The 22,771-nt window shown below is 40.3% G+C and overlaps 1 protein-coding gene across 1 annotated transcript in view; it reads left to right on the forward strand.

Annotated features, from left to right (window-relative positions):
• The window catches only part of dcc (DCC netrin 1 receptor), a 240,727-nt gene that overhangs the window by 62,708 nt on the left and 155,248 nt on the right, over positions 1–22,771 (forward strand). Inside the window, exons 2-3 of the mRNA XM_054612210.1 lie at positions 7,312–7,680; positions 17,089–17,376. Of these exons, the coding sequence (XP_054468185.1) occupies positions 7,312–7,680; positions 17,089–17,376 (657 nt within the window). The remainder of the gene's footprint in view (positions 1–7,311; positions 7,681–17,088; positions 17,377–22,771) is intronic.

Below are 22,771 nucleotides of genomic sequence, written 5' to 3' on the forward strand. Positions count from 1 at the left end.
TATTAAGAATATAAGTGCAAAGTGAACATAAAAGTGTAAAGTAAAATTATAGAGAAAAATTATTATAAATATAGGCTGAACCTTTATCATATCAAACCAGGCCAGTTTGGATAATCGGGAGAGCAAATGTAAAATGAATCAAAAACAGCTGATGAATGTTTTTTTACAGGACAATTGGCAGACATTAAGATCTATAATAATTAATGTATAACCTAGATGAGAATTTTTTGGGTGTGTGCACAGCTTCTCCACAGATTATTTTATTCATTCATTACCCGTTGAATGTCACACAATGGAAAACTGTCCCTATAAACAAAACACTGTGTTTACACTAGGTGGTAACCTCAGGTTCTGCCAAGTGAAGCCAATGTGGAACTGTCTTAAAACTTGCATTCTCTCTACTGACCATCAGGGGGCAACTCCTCTGGTTGTATAGAAGTCTATGAGAAAATGACTCTACTTCTCTCTTGATTTATTCCCTCAGTAAACAGTGTAAACATGAGTTTATGGTCTCAATCTCTAGGTTCAAGTCTTCTTCAATACAGCATGATGTTCATTAAGTAAATTATGGTCCATTTACAGTCAAATAGACCATAAAGCAGAGTATGCTTTAGGTCAGGCTTACTGTGATTGACAGGTCGCTGCAGCAACCAGAGACATAAACGCCGTCTCTTCGTCAGTCCCTTGCATTCCAAATAAATGAACTTCTGTGAATCGGTTGCAAAATTAACAACATGGCGATGATCATAATCCAAGATGGCGACGGTGAAATCGCTCCACCCAAGGCTTCAAAACTACATTCCACAAACCAATAGGTGAGGACATGATGACTATGCCCACTTCTTATATACAGTCTATGGTCAACACAGTTCTGTGTTTCTGTAGCCTGAGGCAAAGAAGAAAAAGGCAAGTCGTGCTGGATAAAAGATATGACTGCACTGGTGACCGACATGGGTTTGCCATTGCGAAACTGCTGGTTTAGAAATTGCGATCAAAACAAAATATAGAAAAAAACACTTTTATAAGGCTTGAAGATATAGATAGTCATAGAGCTCAATCCTGTTCCCCAGTTGGAAAAAAAACACTCAAACAGTCAGAGCTGTGGGCCGGATCAAGCATGGGCACATCATTTTTTTCTACAGCAGAGACGGCAGGATGGCGACATTGTGTTTAATCCACATGACAAATGTTAACTGCTCATCTGCTGCTAAGCAATCACTACCACATGCTTTTGTGTCTGTCCATGATGGATGGAAGGATACATCAGTCGCTGCTGATTGGTTTATATGTGTGTGTGTGTGTGTGTGTGTGTGTGTGTGTGTGTGTGTGTGTGTGTGTGTGTGTGTGTGTGTGTGTGTGTGTGTGTGCGCGTGTGTGTGTGTGTGTGTGTGTGTGTGTGTGTGTGTGTGAGCTCAGCTGTGAGATCGTCAAAGGGATTATCAGAGTTATAGTTCAATGAGACACAGAGGCTGGATGACTTGTTAATGAAGGCTTAATGCTAAACAAACACAACACACACACACACACACACACACACACACACACACACACACACACACACACACACACACACACACACACACACACACACACATGCACTGGTGCTGTCCAGCTGGTGTCAGAGCTCACTGCATGTGTTTATATATACATATATACCATGGCACATTGCATGGTAGCCCCTCTCATCAGTGTATGAATGGGTATGAATGGGTGAATGACATGTACTGTTAAAAAAATTTGAATGGACGGAAGACTAGAAAAGCATTATATAAGTCCATTTTCCATTCACCATGGTGTCACTGAGACAGATTTGGGATTTTTTGGTTTTCTGGATGTGTCACTCCTCCTTCTCCTTCTTTTCCCCCCTCATAGTTTCTGTTCCTTCCTGTTTCCTCCTCTCAGTCATGATGGTTCTGGCAGCCGGCAGCCCGCAGACTTTAAGCACACACACGCACACACACAACGTTTTTGGATGCCGTCCAGAGTCTTAATGCAGTCTGTTTTTCAGACACTCACCCGCAGTGTCAGCCACTGTGAGAGCGTGTGTGTTCAGATGGTCTTGGCTAATATCCACCTCGCTGTCCCCGACTCTCGTCTGGTCAGTTATAGACGGCTCTATATCTGCCTACGTCTCTAACTCCCTAACCATTTCTTGCTCACTCAGCTAACAACATCATGGGACTTTCACCCAGGAGACCGCTGTTTGTGTCGAGTGTGAAACCAAGTCAACATTGGCTTATTTTACCCAGGCGGCACTCTCCGTTTCAAAAAAGTGAAGCCAATGCAGAAATGCCAACTTGAATCCTCTCTACTGACCATCAGGGGGCGACTCCTCCTTTTGTAAAAAGAAGTCAGATTGTATAGAAGTCTATGAGAAAATCACTCTACTTCTCTCTTGATTTATTACCTCAGTAAACATTGTAAACATGAGTTTATGGACTCAATCTCTAGTTTCAAGTCTTCTTCAATACAGCATGATGTTCATTTATGCTTTAGGGCAGGGCTACCTTGTGATTGACAGGTTGCTACCAGAGCCGTATACGGGGTCTCCACCACGGTTTAACTCCTACGCAGTCCAAACATGGTCAATTTCGTTCACTGACTATAATAAACCAAAGGCTTCAAGGCCTCAAGGCTCAAAACTATCATGATGACTACGGCCCTTTTCATTTACAATCTATGATTTTACCTTACTTCTGTTACGTAACGTACACACTTAACTAATGCCGCTCATGTAAGTTACATAATAGCCAAACCACAGTCTTTTCCTAAACTGAACCAAGTGAACCTCCGTTGGAACCTTATTTCTAAAAGAGACTATGCATGTAACGAGGGGAAACTTACCCATCGCCCCTGACATGTCCAAAGCTGATGCTAGAGGGGAACCTAGAGCGTCATAGTTTGAAGCTTATGTCCACTGACCAAGCGACTGTATTTGTTTTGGGAGTGAGAATGTGTTGCCCTAGGACTGTTATAGACTGTACTCAGTGTCTTTTTGATGTGGTACTTTCTTTTTTTTAAATAATTATGCATGTCAAGTTTGAGTAGGTTTTCCATGGGGAAATTTTGGTTTGGACCCACATGATCTGCAAGACCTGAACTAGGTATAAAAAATATAAAGGTTTTCACAACTTTACTGCCTTTATTATTATAATCTACTACCGTAGAGGGCAGATAGAACCTGCAAATTGTCACACGGGCGAAGCTGGAACCAGAGTATTATTGGCCTCTTTACTTAACTTTAATCTATTACAGTCAGTGAATTGACAGATCGTTTCAGTTTCTTCTCAGACATTTCTGTGAGGAATTCCTTTGATTCTATTTTTGTCAGAATTCAAAGACAATCTGCTTCAAAAATAGGAAAGAAGAGGCTTTTAAACATTCCAGACAAGACTTCCTATTGTCTGCTCTGAATTTATTGTTGAAATTCCGGTAATGCTTTAATTTACGGGGCTTTTAATTTTCCAATGATTTCCCTGGAAGGAACTATGTAGTTATACATTTTTTATTTGACATCAATAATGGGGAAACTATGAATTTCTTAGAAAGCTCAATTTAAACCCAAGTACATTTTATAATGCATGTATTATCGTAAACACTGTACATGTTGAATCGTATACTCGGCTGTTGACAAATGTCACAGTTCTGTATTCTCAGCTACCCTGCACTGACTAAAAGACTGTTTGAGTTGAATTTATCATTTAGAAGTGTATTTGAACATTCTATGTAATTATTGTCCCAAAACAGAAACACTTCGTATTTTCCTGGAAATTTCCTTGAAGTTATTATGAAATTATTCAGTAGTAATGGAAGAATAAAATAAAACTTTTTAGGCCATAAAATATGGCAGTTTATAGCAGCTCGATGTTAAAGATGAAATATGAAGAAACAATGACCAAGACACATTGAGAAGAGAGAGTAGAGATGGAAGGAGAGCAGACAGAGAGTGATAGCATCAAACTGCAGGACAACGAGGACAAGGACACATTGATGAACTGACTGTATGTATGTGTGTGTGTGTGTGTGTGTGTGTGTGTGTGTGTGTGTGTGTGTGTGTGTGTGTGTGTGTGTGTGTGTGTGTGTGTGTGCATGTGACTGGTGGAGGTGAGTACAGATAGAGCTGTCAAGATGGTGATTTACTGATAGAGAGAGAGGGGGAGGTCTGCTGAAGGGGAATCAATATGAAGGAAACCGTGAAGGAAAAGAAAGACAGAGAGAGACGGAAGAAAGGAGAGGAAGGAAACAGAAAAAAGGGGAGACGGGTGGACAGAACGGAAGCAAGGAAGGAAGGAAGGGTAGGGTGAGGAGAGAAGGAAGGGGAGGAAGGTGGACAGAGGTCAACAAGGAAGGAAGGGTAGGGAAGGAAAAATAGAAGGTAAGGAATGAGGAAACAAAAGGAAGATGGCCCAAGAAGGAAGCCGTAAATAATGAAAAGTAAGTGATGAACGTGTCCTCAGTTCAGGGTTCTGTTAGGATTTCATAGTTCTTACTCTGCCTGACTGCTCTGGTTACAGTTAAGGACACTCAGGGCACTTCCTGTCCTGGCATTTCTCGGAAAACTTAGTTTTAAACAGGCTTTATTTAATATCTTATACTTTTGGGCCAGAAATAAAGAAATAATCAGATAATAAATGAAAGGATTCAGTAATTGTCCACCAGAATTAATCTATAGTTAGATTACTTTTCAGACAGCATTAAGACCTTCATGTTGGGAATAAAATGCTTTACCTTTAGTAAATTTAAAAACGTAACTGAGGACCGTTGGCCTATGTAACGCAGCAGCAGCCTAAAGATCAAACATGTGGAGACGGGGAGAGACATGTGTGTCTTGTGCTGCCTTTTAAGAGCTCTCTTGTGCATGTATTATCTTGATATTCATCTATTATGCATAAAGAAAATAAAAATCTCTTTTGATGAAATATAAAATGCAGTAAAAGTGCCTACATATAGTTCATGAGATGTTTCTCGTATCTAATCAATCTTTAGAAAACAACAACAGTTTCTGCTCATTTAAACTGGAACAGCACATTTGTGATTAACTGTGGACAAAATGACGAGAGTTGTTGTACTCTGTCTGAGAATTAACAGGGAAGTTTACAACTGATTTTTTTTATTCACAGTTGCCTTCCTGATTAATTATTAGTTCGTATTATATTTAATTGTATCTTTTTTAATTATTGGTGTATAATTTTCCTAATCAACCTATTAATGCAGTAATTATAGGGACAGAGATAAATAACTATCTACTATCTAAAGGCGTGACACAATACACACATGTCTCTCACCGTCTCTATTTGCATTCGGTCCAGGCAGCAACCTCTGGCTTTATCAAGTGAGGCCAATGCAGTTGTCTCTTAAAATTTGTATTCTCTCTACTGACCATCAGGGGGCGACTCTTCCGGTTGCAAAAAAAAGTGAGATTGTATAGAAGTCTATGAGAAAATGACTCTACTTCTCACTTGATTTATTACCTCAGTAAGCATTGTAAACATGAGTTTATGGTCTCAATCTCCAGTTTCAAGTCTTCTTCAATACAGCATGATGTTCATTTAGTAAATGATGGTCCATTTAGAGTCAAATGAAAAAGAAATGGATCTCATTGAATCGGTTAATAAGGTCCCGCCCTTCCCGCCCTTCCCGTCCTCCTGCAGGTGTATTTTGATCTTCTTCTTGCCTCTCAAAGTAGTAACCTCCTATATGTACCAGCCTCTTCTGATAAACACCTGTTGCTTTTCACAGGAAACTTGCAGAATGCATAACTGAGACCTTAGGTAAATAGGAAAATAGGAAAAATCCAAATCATTTCAAAGATCTAGAGGCTTTTAGCGCGAAGGGAGTTGTTAGGAGGAGTACCTTGATCTAAAGTCCTGCCTACAGCCCTGTTCCTATCGACAATGGTTCTTATTCAATCAATGCTTTTTTATTCTATTATTAAAGCAAGAAAAGAAGCTCTGATATATTTATTTTATGTTGAGTGTTTTTCAATTTGTTTGCTCGTCCCAGTTGGGAACAGATCCAGAGGCAGTATTTTAGACCTGATCTTCGTCTGATCAGAGTTTTCCTTCAGGAGAGACTGAAGCTGTCAGGGGTTTAAAAGCAAAGTAGTAGAATCAAAAAGAAAAATAGCATCTGCTGCCCTTCAAAGTCGACTTTGTGACGGGACTCCAGGAAACACACAGACTCTGAACGGCGTCTTAGACCGAAACAAACTGCCCCTCTGATCGTGATGAAAGACTTTTTTTAGCATCAAAGATGAGAGGAGAGGCTGCCGGCGTCTGAGCCTGTCACAAGATTATACCAAATATTTCATCATAAAAAAACAAAGAATACAGCAGATTGATGTGGCTTTGGTAGTGACGGTGAGTTATCCTGCAGAGTAAAGCGCTACAGGTCAGAGGGTTAAACTCAACATGTTTTCTGCTGTGAAGAGACGTATCTGACAAATCTAATTACTATATGAATAAATAGATCAGCCCCACACATGAATAAATAGATGAAAGCATGGAAATATAAACACTACTTGTAGTCCTTGTATGCCTTCTGCTGCTGCTGCAAAAATGGTTTTGGCACCAACATAGGGGAGACAAAGGCATTATGGGTTATGGATTTGACTCACCATCTGGATCCAGATGTGGGTCTGACCCTCTGGAAAAAGGTTTTATTTTCTTAGAGTTGTGAAATATTCTGGTCCATGTTGGGAAAGATGAGCACCAGTTAGCTAGTCTGTTAGCTAAACCTGCAATAAACACGTTTGGCCCCATTGTGAGCGCGCTCCGCTGTATCGGCTTGTTGCTAATGACATCTGCTTGTTGTTTTGTGCTGACCAGGTGGGCTACCTTTAACATTACACGTGGTCATTTCATCGATTGTTATTATAAAATATATACGTTATAGCCGCTCTATGTTCATATGAAGCCTGAGGCAGGAAGTGTGTCTGCAGTAACTCAAGCTAATCAAGAAACAGCCTTGTTGTGAGGCCTCTGCCCCCCCCCGTGCAGGCCTCGGGCCCTGAATTGGTTTGTCCGTTTTGCCTAGATGTATTGATCGGTTTTGATCCCCTGTGAGATGAGATGTTTCTTTACCTCCAGACTTACTAATTTATTTATTTTGTTTGGATTTATGGTATCATATTTTGAGTGTGGCACATCCCAGTGGACACCCTGTTCGACACCCCTCTTACCACCTGTGTTTGCTTGCAGCTCTGTTGTCAGTATATATAATGGAGAGTGTTTGCATCAATAAATAACTGTCCTATGGGTGACGTTATGATTTATTGTGTCTCCATCTAACCCCTCTCCTCTCCTCTTCTAGCCTCAGACGCCTACTCATCTTTCTCCCCCTCCTCCTCCACCTCGTCAAGTCTCGGAGGCTTTGTGGACTTCACTTTCAGCCAAGAGCCTCAGGACGCTGTAACGGTGAGAGGTGGCGTTCTGCAGCTCGACTGCCAGGCGCAGTCCGACGCAGCGGCGGGACCTCCCTCCATCACATGGCGCAAGGACGGCGTGCTGCTGAGCACGGTGGTGGATGAGCGGCGGCAGCAGCTGGCTAACGGCTCGCTGCTGGTGCAGAACGTTGTGCACTCGCGGCACCACCGGCCCGATGAGGGCGGATACCAGTGCCTTGCCACGCTGGACGGACTGGGTAGCATCGTTAGCCGGACCGCCAGGGTCACTGTGGCAGGTAAGTTGCAGCACTATAACACACAAATTATGTTTTCTTAACAGTACATACAGGAAGCAATTATCTGATTCATAGTTTTAGCACAACTTTGAGAGCTTTGATTTTTATTAAACTGCATGACATAGATCCCCACTTTTAAATCCAAACCTACTCTTGAGATTATAATAAGCTCCACCTCTTAACATATCAGCTATAGTGTCCCACAGGGCTCAACTTTAGGTCCTCTTCTTCTCTGGACTTAAACAGTTTGCTAACACAATTGGCTTTAAAATGCAAAAATATGTTGTGGGAGCGTAATCTTAACACAAGGTCCACTTACTTGGTCCCGGTTGGCAACCCCTGGTTCTGTAAAGTACAGCATAATTCTAAAGGCCATCATTTCAAATTCCTGTGGTTGCTGAAATAAGTCTGATTGTATAGAAGTATATGAAGAAATGCCCCTACTTTTTACTTCATTTGTTACTTCAGTGAACATTGCAAACATGAGTTTATGGTCATGTTCAAATCAAGATGGTGACTGCCAAAGTGCAGAACTCAAAATTTCAAAACCGTATGGTCCACAAACTAGTTGGTGACATCACAACCACCATGTCCACTTCTTTTTATTCAGTGTATGGTTTTTCCTAACATAGTCTCCTAACAAGAGGAGAGGAGGGGAGAAGGAAAGGAGATTCCCCTCTTCAGATTAATGTTTCCACCTTGACCTGTCCTTGGCATTTTTTCCGTGGCGACACACACACACACACACACACACACACACACACACACACACACACACACACACACACACACACACACACACACACACACACACACACATACTTGATATTGCTCAGCTTCCTCCATTAATTTGACTGTTCATATTTATTTAATAGAACTAAAGTAATTCACCTGTAATGTAATTTAGTAAGTGGAGTGTGACTTAAGATCAATACCGTTTATGGAAGACATTAATACACAGAGAGGCACAGAGGCTTAAGTGCATCACCAACAGTGTGCATGGTCTACACTGTAAGAACAATATGACAGCTCCCATTTCTGAGGGATTTCAAATTGATAATGAATTTGGAGAGGAAAATGTATATAGAGTGAAAAAAATAAACCTGAGACACATCTAACATTGGATCATAAATAAGCTACGGATTGCATCTAATTGAGTTTGTGCTCACATAAGTTAACGCTTGATAAATTGTCTTTCTGACCTTCTGTACTGTCACCGATCAAAAGACTTATAATAAACATTACTAATACCAAATAACAATAAAAATGTAGTTTTGGCTATGTTTATTTTCACTCATTTAGTAATAACAACTCGACATCAAGATTCCTTCTCAGCTCTATAAATATTGGTAAAGCACAGATCAAAGTTGAAACATCTGCATACATACATTAGCATTAATAGAAAATGATCGCTGTTGGGTGGAGCATCGTATATCCAAAACCATTATTTTTAGGACTTCGCCCTCTCTCCCTGTCAAAGTCCAAGGCCCCGGAAGCGAGTAGGGGGGGTGCAGAGTTTACAGTTAGAGCCGCAAGCCTCCTTAAAGCCTCAGGCCAGGAGAGGTCCCAAAAATTGGGAAACACTCCTTAAGACAAAGTCAGATGTCAATTAGAAGTGTTTCTTTAAACTGTGTTTTCAGACCGACCAACAGTCCAGAAGTATAACCAGGTTCAATTTTACAATGAAACGAAACCGGAAGAAAGCATAAAAACTGGAAAAAACTTGCGACAACATAATAGTCCTCTCTGATAGATATACACAAGCGAGAATGATCGTTATGATGTTTGAAATATAAAACAGCATGGTAATTTATCCTGACTAATATTAGCTTTATTCAGAACAGCAAGCCGGCAGTCTTTAAACGAGAGGTCAGAGAGTTTCTCATTCAGAGTCACTCAATTTTGTTCGCTTGGCTGATAGAAAGTAAAATTATAGCCTGACCAACATGCTGATTACTTCTGAGACTCTGATAACGAGGTTCTGGATAACACACACACACACACACACACACACACACACACACACACACACACACACTCATACACTCATACACTCTTTGTCACAGTGTGTCTGTTGGTCGTCTATTTAGCTCACTCAGCTCTTTGTGTTTGAGGGTTTTCGGTCTCTGGTGTGACTCTCATGCTTCCAGTCAGTTAGAGCATTTAAATAGACCGGAGACCAGCAGCTACAGCTCACAGGGAGGTGAGAGAGAGAGAGAGTGTGTGTGTGTGTGTGTGTGTGTGTGTGTGTGTGTGTGTGTGTGTGTGTGTGTGTGTGTGTGTGTGTTTGAGCGGTAAAGTGTCTGTTGTTTAGGGGTTTACCACTCCCACCATAATCTAACCCTTCTCCACTGCAAGAACTTGAAGGGTTAGTTTGGGTGTTTTGAAGTACAGTTGTTTGAAGTACTTTATTTTTGGTCAGTCTATAACCTACAGTACTTCATTCAATACCCATCCTGGTAATATAAACTGTGTGTGTGTCTCTGTACTGCACAGCACTCTTAACGCATAAAGCCCGCCGTCCGGTCCCCCCTCCAGGTTAAAACTGTTAACTCTTATCAGAACTGTTGCTGTTGGGGCCTTCAGCACCGTTAGCTGCTAGTCGCCGGCTCAGACATCTCCGTGTGCAGGCAGGCATTCTCCAGGTAGTGGGCCAATCACACGTCCCATTAAATCCAAGACCGCTTGCAGTGATTGGCTGTGAGCAAAACAAATAGTTTTTTTCTGGATCTGGGCATAAAAAGGATCGATTAGAGGTATCGTTTGTCTGGAGATGGGTTATTTTGGTGGATATTTATTTACCGATACCCAGTGTGTTATTGTGAATCCCACTGCTTTTCGGATTGGCCAGGCGTCCATGCTCACCAAGGAACCAGTAACCTGTTTATTTCAGGTCCTGTGCCCTGACCAATGGGCTTTCCTGTCCGTATCTACTCGAGGTCATTGCCTCACCTTGATCATTTCGTCTCCACTTCACCCAGCGACACGGTTAAGGTCCTGCCAAAAAATGCAGTGGGATTCATAATTATGCTTTCCTTTGGCTGTGGACAAGGGCAGCAACAAAATGTATGTTAGCCACCTAAAATAAATGCTAACCAAATAATATCAGCATCAGTTTAGGCTTACGCTATATTTAGAATAGTTTCACTGCTTTAACTTGCCGTCAGACAGCCCTGTCCTCCACTTTTCAGCCCTGTATTAAATTAAAATATGAATCAGTTCTGCCTGCATGCCATTCCTTACACACACACAGACACATTACAAGGCAAAATGCTAATGAACAACAGAAGCTTAAAAATTCAATTAGCAGCCTGAGTGTGTGTATGTGTGTTAAGATACGACTGTAAACTGGGAATTAATTAGAAACACTGAACACTCAGATTGATAGATAGAGAGAGAGAGAAAAAAGAGAGAGAGAGAGAGAGAGAGAAAGAGAGAGAGGATGTCAGACTGAGGAGGGAAGAAACAAGAAGAATAAAGTGAGAGAGAGAAGCAGAGCGGAGGGAGCAAGAAACTATTGAAGACTGAGCAGAGAGAGAGAGAATAAAGAGGAATAGAAAGAAACTGCAGAGGAAGAATGAGAGAGAGAGAGAGAGGAAGAGAAGAAAGATAAAATACATAGACTGGACACTGAGTTCAAAGCAATACAAAGACAAAATTGGGAGGATAAAGAAGAGGAACATAAAGAGAGAGAGTGAGAACACAGCAGAATAGATATACTAGCAGAATGTACTGACAAAGACAATTACAATGTAAACAACATTTCATTTATCTTCAATTCAACACTGACACATCTACTTCATCCATTGATAGAATGACAAGGAAAGCAAAAAAACAAAACAATGCAAAGAACTGTTTTGTCAATGAAAGTTTGAATAATATACATTGACCACATGGAAATTGAGGTGAAAAAAATAAAGGTCTGAAAGAATGTATGACGATATCTGTGAAGCTTTTCAGCTTGTGGTTAGCCCACGGCTTGAGATAGCAGGATGCTAAAATATTAGCAACATTTTCTCTCCTGAAACGCGCTGACCTGACCATGTTAAAATTAATGACTAGTACTAGTACATGTTACTGTATGAAGTACAATGTTAAAATGAACGACTAGTACTAGTACAGGTTACTGTATGAAGTACAATGTTAAAATGAACGACTAGTACTAGTACATGTTACTGTATGAAGTACAATGTTAAAATGAATACTAGTAATGTTACTTAAAATGTATGAAGTACAATGTTAAATGAATGACTAGTACTAGTACAGGTTACTGTATGAAGTACAATGTTAAATGAATGACTAGTACTAGTACAGGTTACTGTATGAAGTACAACGTTAAAATGAACGACTAGTACTAGTACAGGTTACTGTATGAAGTACAATGTTAAATGAATGACTAGTACTAGTACCATTCAGATCTTCCTGTAGATGTATAATACAGTAATATTTCTCTAATATATACATTATACAAACATTAGAGTTGCTCATCTCAAGCTGACCTTTATTTCCCAACCACTCCAACACAGAACTAAAAACTTTGAACTCCTATCTAAAGTTCACATCGGTTGAGGGAGAGTCAGAGCGGCCTTCAGTCCGGATTTGGATGGATCCCAAATTAACGGCTCTGAGGAGGAACAGGGTTTGACCCACAGAAGCAGGTAATAATCGTTCTCAAGGCGACGATTCAGAGTAGGAGCGTCCCCAAGTCCCTCTACACCGCCCTCGTATGTTTGCTGTGATTTGCGTGTAATTATCTGTTCCAGTTATTTCAGTCCGTTTATCTAATGAGGATAAAAACAGCAGGGAGACAGTCTTCAGAACAGAAGAAATCAAAGAGGTTTTGTTTTTGGGTTTTGGAGGTTGCTGGTTTCATCCAAAGACATGACACTAAAGTGAAGGCGTGTTGAGTTCAGGGTCAAAGTTTCTTCTGTTTCTTCTTGATGCTGATTTTCTTTCTGCATTCGTCCTCTCTTCTAATCCTCCCGTCCTCATGGTTTGACCCATTTTTCCTCCTCCCCATCTTTCCTTCATGCTGCTCTCCTTCATCTTGTTGTTTTTTGGTCATTCTTTGTGATCAGAATTTTACTCTCTGACTAAAGATCATTGTAAACTCTCGGCTCCGCTTCGGATTCATGAGGCCGTTCACGCTGTTTTAATATATTCAGGGAGCGTGTTCTCAGATCAGTGGGAAAAGGAAACATTTTGCCACTCTGACAATGAAAATAAAAACAAACTACAAATCTGCTTGTATGTACCCTGTAAACAACATTTGTTTTAGGAAATTGTTCAGGCTTCAGATCATTGAAAATACTAGGCAATCAGGTGAGATTATTCCACCTGCTTCTATGTCAGTTCAGCTTTGTTCTTGGTATTTGGAATATTCTGGGCAAGCTTTTCCCCAGAAGTATAAAGCTTTTCCCAGAAATAAAAAAGAATATATATATTTTTTTAAATATAAAAATTGGATACTTTCCCCAAGCTGTCGCACAGGCATAAGCTGACATGGAATTGTGACAAGGATACCTTTGGATCTTTTATTCTCCCATGCGGGACCCTCTTGGATGCGCTGAGCATAAATCACGCTTTAGTCAGATGAAACCTATGAAATAAAGAAAGAGACAAGAGGACAGTTAAAGATAAAGACAGTTTGCTCTGTACCTTAATGATAAATTTGCTATGATTGAAAACTTTTTTTTCTTTAAAGGTTATTGGTTCTATCACAATTTTCTGTTGTTTAATTACAGTAATTTTTTTAATTAAATACAAATAACCTATTCATAACTACAGTCCACAGTTACCAAGCCAAGGGATTTCTGTACTTTGTCAATTGAACATGCATGGTTTTGCTGTCTCTCATTTAAAAATGTCAGGGGGGGGGGACTAAAAAACATACGGTAGCTTGGCTATTTAAAAACGGCGAGTTTGTGCAGAATGTTCGGCATCGCATAAGCGACGATTCTCACTGACCAATCAGTAGTCAGCAGTGTTTAAACTCCACGTTGTAGTATTTTAGGCTAAGCTCACTTGGAACCACCTAAACCGAGGTGCAACCAAAAAACGCCCCGGATGCTGTCCACAACCTTTGCTGATGGAAAACCAAAATAGGAACTGTTTCAAGCGTGCTGAGTTGAGTTGTTCCGTACCATGCGGTGGAAACGTGGCATTACAAGCTGGGCCCTTATTATCTCATGGGGACAAAATCCTTTATACCGACAGTACAAGGACTCACAGCCCACAATGTAAAACAGTTATAATAGGGTAAAGATTGTTTCAAGGGTTGACAATGACCTTGAAACATTTGTTTCAGGTTTTTATATAATCAGACCTGTGGCAGTTATATTTGAGGGTGAGGCCTCTAGGAATGAAAGTCCCCACAAGTGACAAAAATAAGGGTGTGTGCTTTATGTGTGTGTGAGTGCGGCTGCAGGCAGCAGTGTGATCCACAGAGGAACAGACAACAGCAGAACTTATATAAGACACACAAACTAGACTCAAAACAGCGTTGCCGTCACCTCCGATCTGCATGATGTCACAGCGGCTCAAGTCCTCCGCACACACAAAACCTGCATCCAGAGGAAGTTCGTCGCTGCGACTCGAGAGTCAGGCTGAAGCTTTTTCTAACATTACAGAACAGAGAGTTAGGTGTTTTTGTCAGAGTTTGTGTTTGCGGTTTGTGTGTCGAGGTAAAACAGAAGAAACGGAATCTGATTCGAACCAGAAAATAAAATAACAAACTCACAAAATGCATTCATTTGGCTTTGCCATATGGCCAACAACTCCTTTCCAGATATGGATCATTTTCATATCGATGACGATATTTATCACAATATAGCATGTAGCACGGTAATTAAATTAAGAACTAGTCTATATATAATAAACCCATGGTAAAGCCTATGTATGTATACTTCTGTTCAATAAAATACTTAACAGAGGATTTTCAAATAGACAGTAGTACTAACATCAGCACTAAAAGTACTACTAACAGCAGTACCGACATCAGTACTAACAACAATGCTAACAACAGTACTAACAGCAGTAATAACAGCAGTACTAACAGCTGTACTTACAGCAGTACCAACAACAGTACTAACAACAGTACTAACAGCAGTACCAACAACAGTACCAACAACAGTACCAACAACAGTACTAACAACAGTACTAACAACAGTACTAACAACAGTACCAACAACAGTACCAACAACAGTACTAACAGCAGTACTAACAACAGTACTAACAGCAGTACTAACAGCAGTACCAACAACAGTACTAACAACAGTACCAACAACAGTACTAACAACAGTACTAACAACAGTACTAACAACAGTACCAACAACAGTACTAACAACAGTACTAACAACAGTACCAACAACAGTACTAACAACAGTACTAACAACAGTACTAACAACAGTACCAACAACAGTACCAACAACAGTACTAACAACAGTACTAACAACAGTACCAACAACAGTACTAACAACAGGGCTAACGACAGCGCTAACAGCAGTACTCACACTAGCAGTGACAACAGTAGTTGTATTTTCTTCAGTTCATTAAGTACAGTAAACAACATTAGAGTCCAGGTCAGTTTGGTTCTGTCCATTAAAGTTCAGTTCACCTTAGTACAGTAACGTTTAGTGTTACTACTCTCTCATACGGTCCTGTCTTTTATTATGTTATGACTGCACACACGGGCGACCAAACCGGTTTCCCCTCTGGAGGTTAATAAAATAATCAAATCATAATCTACTGCTGGAAGTATTCCTAGCCACCCGCCACGAGTAGCAACCCTCCAGGGTGTTGTTGTCTTCCCTGCACAGGAGTACCAGGGGGACTGATGAACTCTTGTTTTTTCATGAATACAATTTGCCAAGTATTGATTACGTCCCCTTTGATGGAGCAGAAAATAAATCTGTCCCAGACAAATCCTTTCTCAAACAATGTTATCAGTGGACGTTTGGGCTTTTGGTCTCGATGCTGTAACAGGGTTCAGGAGGCAAGAATAACAGAATACTTAAAATACTCTGGCATTGAAAATACTCCCATTTAATAATTTCAACCCATTTAGACCCCACTGTAAAAATTTTGGGACAACATCAACACAGAAAAAGAAAATAAGCTTCTCTTTATTGAATTCCTGACATTCCTGCAGAGTGTAGTTAATCTGCCCGGAGGCCCCGGGAGCCATGTTGAAGTGAAAACATAAGCAGGCGTGAGCCTCAGATGATAGAATGACCGGGCTGTGCAGTGGGCGAACACAAGTGCGGCTGGGATCAGCGTGTGTTTATGTGACTACAGGCTGCTTGTTGTTGAAGTGAATGTAATCAGACAGGAAACGGCGTGTGTCCTAAACACAACGAGCTGGACACTGCCTGTCCTCCCTGTCCCCCGTCTCTCTGCTTTTCTCTCTGACTTTCATCTGTCCTCCCGCCGTTCAAAATCTAACTCTCTCTCTCTCTCTCTCTCTCTCTCTCTCTCTCTCTCTCTCTCTCTATCTCTCACATCCTCACCCGCTGGGCCTCACCTCTCTTCCTGTTCCATTTTTGTCTGTATAATTATCTTCTTCTTGTCGACCTGGAAAACCTTCACCGTTAGTTCACCTCTTCTTCTTCTCTCCCCTGCTGCTGCTGTGTGTCCTGTGTGACACAGATGCTCTATTAGTACTGACAGCAGTACTTACAGAAGTACTAACAGCAGTACTGACACAGAACTGACACAGTACTGACAGCAGTACTTACAGTATTAATAACACCAGTAATAACATCAGTACTAACAACAGTACTAACACCAGTACTAACAACAGTAGTAACAACAAAACTGACAACAATGCTAACAACAGTATTTACAACAGTAATAACAAAAGTAGTAATAACTTTAATAACAACAGTACTTACCGCACTACTACCAATAACAACGTTACTAATAGCAGTGCTATAAGCAGTAGTAATAGCAATGACAGCAGTAGTTTTTGTCAAGTTTTTTATGTACACGTAGTCGTTGTAGTTGCTTCCGTTCCTATCAGTACAGTACCAAACATTACGGTCCAGGTCAGTTCAATACAGTTCTGTTCACTACAGTACCATTCCGCTCAGTTCAGCCAGGTTGGATCAGAACAGTTCACAACAGTCCACTACAGTTCAGTTCACTTAATATGAGTTCAGTTCAGCTTAGTACAGTTAACATGCTGAACTGAAGTGTTTTTATATTTTAGCTATAATTTAGCCATGCAGAACTGTACTGGTAGAGAACAGTTCTGCATGGCTAAATTAATTAAATATAAAAATAAATCATATAAAGCTGTACAGGGAGTCAATGAAACAATCAATAGAATATGTATTTTAACACTGAGAGAATTCTATCAGTTGTCCATGTTTCTGCAAATAACCCCCCCCCTCTGTGGACTCTTTCCAGGTCCACTGAAGGTGGTCGTACCCACCGAGTCCGTTTCCTCGTACCTCGGCGATACCGCCCTGCTGCGCTGCGAGGTCTCTGGGGACCCGACGCCAATCATCCGCTGGCAGAAGAACCGGGAGGACCTGCCGCTGACCTTTGACCCGGACTCCCGCCTGGCGGTGCTGCCGTCCGGCTCCTTGCAGGTCAGCCCCGTCCAGCCCCCAGACTCGGCCACGTACCGCTGTCTGGCCGACAACCCCGGCAGCACCAGGACGGGGACAGACGCCGAGCTCCGAGTTCTCCCAGGTAACTGATCCAACAGGGATGTACAGCAAACACCTGAGAACTCATTCTACTGTACTTGAGTACATATTTGAGGTACTTGTTCTTGAGTGTCCATCCAAAGCCACCCCCCCAAATTATCATAATGAATGGAAAAAACCAACATGGCCATCTGGACTACTTACAGCTGTAGAGCTAGTAGCTTGTGGAAGATGATGCGCATTGAGGGCACAGGTCAGAGTGGCCATAGATGGGCAGACAGGGAGACAGACAGGGAGCCTGTCTAATCATTTAATTCAGGACGAATGAAACTATTGGGCAGACTTATTACAGGCTTTTGACAACGACGGATAACTCAAGAATCAAAAGGCTAATTATGACAATTTCACACAAATCAAATCAAATCAAATTTTATTTATATAGCACCTTTCGTGCAAAATTGCAATACAAGGTGCTTAACAATACAATGAAAATACAACAATACTGTGAAAATAAACGGTAGAGAGAAACACTGATAACAATGGATTAAGAAAATAAACTAAACTAAAAAGGTATGTTTTAAGATTTCTCTTAAAAGTGTTTATAGATTTTGATGCCCTCAGCTCCTCTGGCAGGCTGTTCCAGAGGCGAGGACCATAGACACTAAATGCTGCCTCACCGTAGTTCTTAGTCCTCACCAAGGGAACAACTAAAAGGCCAGTGCCAGAGGACCTGAGGGATCTAGAGGGAGTATACGTTAAAAGCATGTCTGACAAGTATTCAGGAGCTAGTCCGTTCAGTGATTTGAACGCCAATAAAAAGATCTTAAAATCTATTCTAAAACTGACAGGCAACCAATGGAGGGACTTTAAGACAGGTGAGATGTGTGCTCTCCTTCTGGTCTTGGTAAGCACTGCATTATCTGTAGCTTATTTATGGCTTTCTTAGGTAGACCAGAAAGGAGAGCATTGCCGTAATCAAGCCTGCTAATGATAAAAGCATGCATGAGTCTCTCAGTATCTGCCTGGGAGAGAAACGGTTGCACTTTAGCAATATTTCGCAGGTGATAAAATGCTGTTCTAGTGAGATTATTAATGTGAGATTCAAAGTTCAAATCAGGGTCTAAAAGCACGCCTAGATTTTTTGCTAGGGGCTTGGCATTTTGTGCCAGGGATTTTAAGTTAGTGCACAGTATCTCTCTCTGGGCCTTTGCACCAATAATTAAAACCTCAGTCTTATCTTTATTCAACTGCAAGAAATTATGTGACATCCACGAGTTGATATGATCAATGCATTTAACCAGTTTATCAATAGGGCTGGTGTCATTGGGTGATAAAGAGATGTATAGTTGTGTATCATCAGCATAGCTATGAAAATGAATCCTGTGTTTTCTGATGATATTTCCCAATGGCAGCATATAGAGACTATACAATACAGGTCCCAGAATAGAGCCTTGAGGGACCCCACATGTTATGTTAGTGTTAGCCGAGGAGTGGTCACCAAGGGTGACAAAATAGTCTCTGCCGGACAGATAAGTCCTGAACCAATCTAGAACTGATCCAGAGAGGCCAACACACTTCTGTAGTCTGTTTATAAGAAGGTCATGATCTACTGTATCAAAAGCAGCGCTCAAGTCTAAAAGTATTAAGATTGATAATAATTGTGTATTAAGTTATAAACGAACACAGTGGGAAATATAAAAAGTAGAATAAAATATAAAATAACAAAAATGTGTTATTTTAATAACTTACTTGAAATTAAACAATGAATTAATAAAAAAATAAAAAAATCATAATACAATGCTTTTATTTTCTTAAATTACCAACAGCTCAATCAGATTAATATCAGGCTGAACAAAAGAGGGTAAATGACTCAATGCTCGATGAGGATGAATACGGTCTTACCAGAATATTTCAAGTCGAAGGTTCGTATGCGTGTGTGTCAGTGCCCTGGGGTGTGCTGATGTAACTTCCTGTCCCCTAAAGGAAATCGTCTCCTCGTTCTTCAAGAACCCAACAACCCTCGAGCCAACCTGAGGGCGAACACAACCTGACCCACCACACGAGTGTGTGTGTGTGTGTGTGTGTGTGTGTGTGTGTGTGTCATCAGGCCTCAGTTTTTTCCAAATGAGATCTGATAGAACATCTCATCCTGAAAACATGAAACATGAAAAGCTTCGACCCATGTTGACTTTTTAAGAAGCCAATTCAGAGGTAGTTTTTTTCATGTACGGGTTTGTCTATCAGAGGAGGATCGCAACATCTGGCTTGAACTCCAGATTGATCTGAGTTCTTAGCCAAATATTCATATACTTTTAGAACCCTGTGAGCCTTTGATACCTGGCTCCTTCTTGTTATTTCACTGTATTTCACACACTGGGAGTTGTTGTGCCATGGATGGCCTATTCACCTTTAATGCTAAGGAGGGTCTGGATATCTACGTTAGCTGTGTGGCTCTAGCCGACCCCTCCTAGCTGTAGTATGTAACTTTTTGCCTGCTAAGAGCAAAGGAAGAAGTAGTGTGATGTTGTATCAGAGCCCCAAAAACCATGCACAGGTGACTATTCAATTGCTATTCAACAGTCACGGTTCCCAGAGGATGATCATCATCTGGTCAAAAATTGTCCAATAGTTTTATTAATGACAAAATACCTTCAATATAATGACATTCATATATGTTTGGTGGTACTATGCATTGATGGAAACAGTGATGATATTTAAACTACAGAAAATTTAACCATATATATATATATATGGATATAGACTCTTAGTCATGTTTAAGTAATAGTTGACCAGCTCCATACAAATGTAATAGGTTGTTGTGTTTGCGGTAGTCATCCTTGTATTTAGCCACCTCTTGTGCAGAACTCTCCCTGTAACCTGTTTTCTTGTGTGCAAGCGTTCTTTTTAGCTAATGCTAATGCACCTGACCCTTTTCAGTGGCGTACATGCTAATTAAACAAGTGGGAACTTATTTTACATGCCAACATTTTACAAGTTCGAATGGCTGCCTGTTGGGATAACATAACAGTACAAAAGAAAAGTAAGAGGCACAAGACACATGTGCGTATCGCAGAGTTGTTGTGGATTTGATATATTAAGACACAAGTGTTCTTCCCATCCTGAACAGTTGACCTTCCTTTCACAAAGCCAGCTCCACAAAGAAATGGTTTTCGCATTTTGATGTTGAGTTGATGAAAGAGTGGCTTGTTGGAGCTGGATTTATGAGGCTGTCGATAGTTGAGAAAAGCATTCTGGGATTATTATGATTTTTAGAAATCAGATTTGAGAAATGAGGAAGGGAGGATTTGTGGTTGTATGTTATTAATATGATTTATGAAATGTTCAGCAACTTCAGAGGTAAGATAACGTTTCCTAAAAACCCGCTCAGTAGCACAGCTAGATGTTGATAGCAATGCAGAGAAGAAAATACAGTAGTGGTCTGAGATCGCCAAGTCAATAATAGAGGATACATCAATTCTTAGACCACGAGTGATGATTAGATCCAGCGTGTTGTGAGTCGGCCCATTAACATGTTGAATAAAATCCATAGAGCGCAACACATTGAGGAATTCAGTAGCTTTAGAGTCGGCCGCATTATCCACATGTAGATTAAAATCACCTATGACCATAATGTTGTCATAATTGGTAGTGACAATAGACAGCATTTCAGTAAAATCATCTAAAAAGGTTGGACATTGTTTGGGGGGGTCTATATATTGTTATAACAAGCACAGGGGGTTGGGATTTTAACAGTATAGCATGATGTTCAAATGAGCAAAAATCACCAATAGGGATATTTCTGCAATTTAGGGCGTCAGTAAATATAGAGGCAGTTCCACCGCCTTTTTTTTACCATACCTTGTAGAATACTCAAAACTATAGCATGGAGGGGACGTCTCAATAAGAACCGCAGGTCCGTCGCTACCCAACCAGGTTTCTGTTAAAAACATGCAGTCAAGTTTATGTTCGGATATGAGTTCATTAATAACAAATGTCTTATTGCTCAGTGACCGAAAATTTAAAAGTGCCATATCCATTTTTTCCCATTCAGTCTTTTTTTGTGCAGGAGGTGGGACATTTAATGGGACAGAGATCAGATTACTTGCAGTTAAACCTCGAGTGGTAAATTTAATCTGATGGTTAGTGGATCTCACATGTACTAGCCCAGGAATATTATAATATATAAACGAAGAAAAAAGAAGAAAAATTTGACAATGAGTCCGGAGGGGAGATGCCTTAGAGCGATGAGTAATAACATTTTGGACAGACAGACAGGATGTAGTTTAGTTTAGTTTAGTTTGTTTGGTTTAGTAAAAAACACAACATTGATAAATAATATTACAGTGCAGGAAGAGGCAGAAAGCCCACTGGGCTTATTTGAAGCCTCCACCTATATAATATAAAAAAAATCACAATACTATAATGAATACAAAAATAAGCATAGGTTTGATTTTGATTAAGGGGATAAGATTTTTAACAATACATTTCAAACGAAGAAAAAAAAAATGCAATGAGTCCCCTGCATTTACTCCAACACAAAAGTAATGCTACAAGTCCCTATGAATGCAACAACTACAGATTAAAAAATACAAACTGAAACATGGAATACATATAATACAATATAATACATAAGGAAAATAATTACAAAACAGGGGTAAGATTGTCTTTTAAGCATCTTTTGAAACTTTTTATAGACGACCATTGTTTTGTTAAGTGTGAAAAGCCATTCCATAATTTGGTTCACCTAAATCTTTTCCAAAATTGACCTCTACAAGTAAATACTTTAGGAGGATGAAGATCTAAAGATTGATGAGTTGAGTAAGAATGAACCTGTGAATTTGCTTTGAAGAAGGTCTTGAAATGTTCAGGAATATTTCCTTCACCTAAAAGAATCTTCATTCATATATAGTAAGAATCTGAAGTTTCTGAAATAGACACCAACTTGACTGGTTGGTAAAGATATGCAACTGTGAGGAGATCATTCTAGTTGTTCAGTGGAGAGCTTGGCCTCCCATAAGAGTGTCGATTTTCTGCCCTGATAAACCTAACTTGGAACTTCTGGCATCTATTATTGTACATCATTTAAATATTTTTTGTGTTATCAACTTGCAAAACCTGATTTGGATTTCCAGTCTTGTGACAGCACAGCACTGCACCAGCAGTTTTACTTAATAGTGAGTTTTACCTTTCATTTTGTTGGAGAGTAATTGTTGTTAATTTCCTCCCTGTGCTAGATGTCTCATTTTGAAATGAAATGGGATGTAATGAATATATTATATGTATGAGTGTGAGATGTGATTTTAATCATACGTCTGAGAGGAAACGGCTTCTCAGCAGTCTGCAGGGAATCCGTCAGCCGCCGATGTTTTATACACTCCACACCGTCCAATTAGACGAGTCCATACACTGTCCACTTCATCGCTGGTATTACAGCTAAG

This window comes from Anoplopoma fimbria, chromosome 14 (genome assembly GCF_027596085.1).
Source record: "Anoplopoma fimbria isolate UVic2021 breed Golden Eagle Sablefish chromosome 14, Afim_UVic_2022, whole genome shotgun sequence".
NCBI lineage: Eukaryota > Metazoa > Chordata > Actinopteri > Perciformes > Anoplopomatidae > Anoplopoma > Anoplopoma fimbria.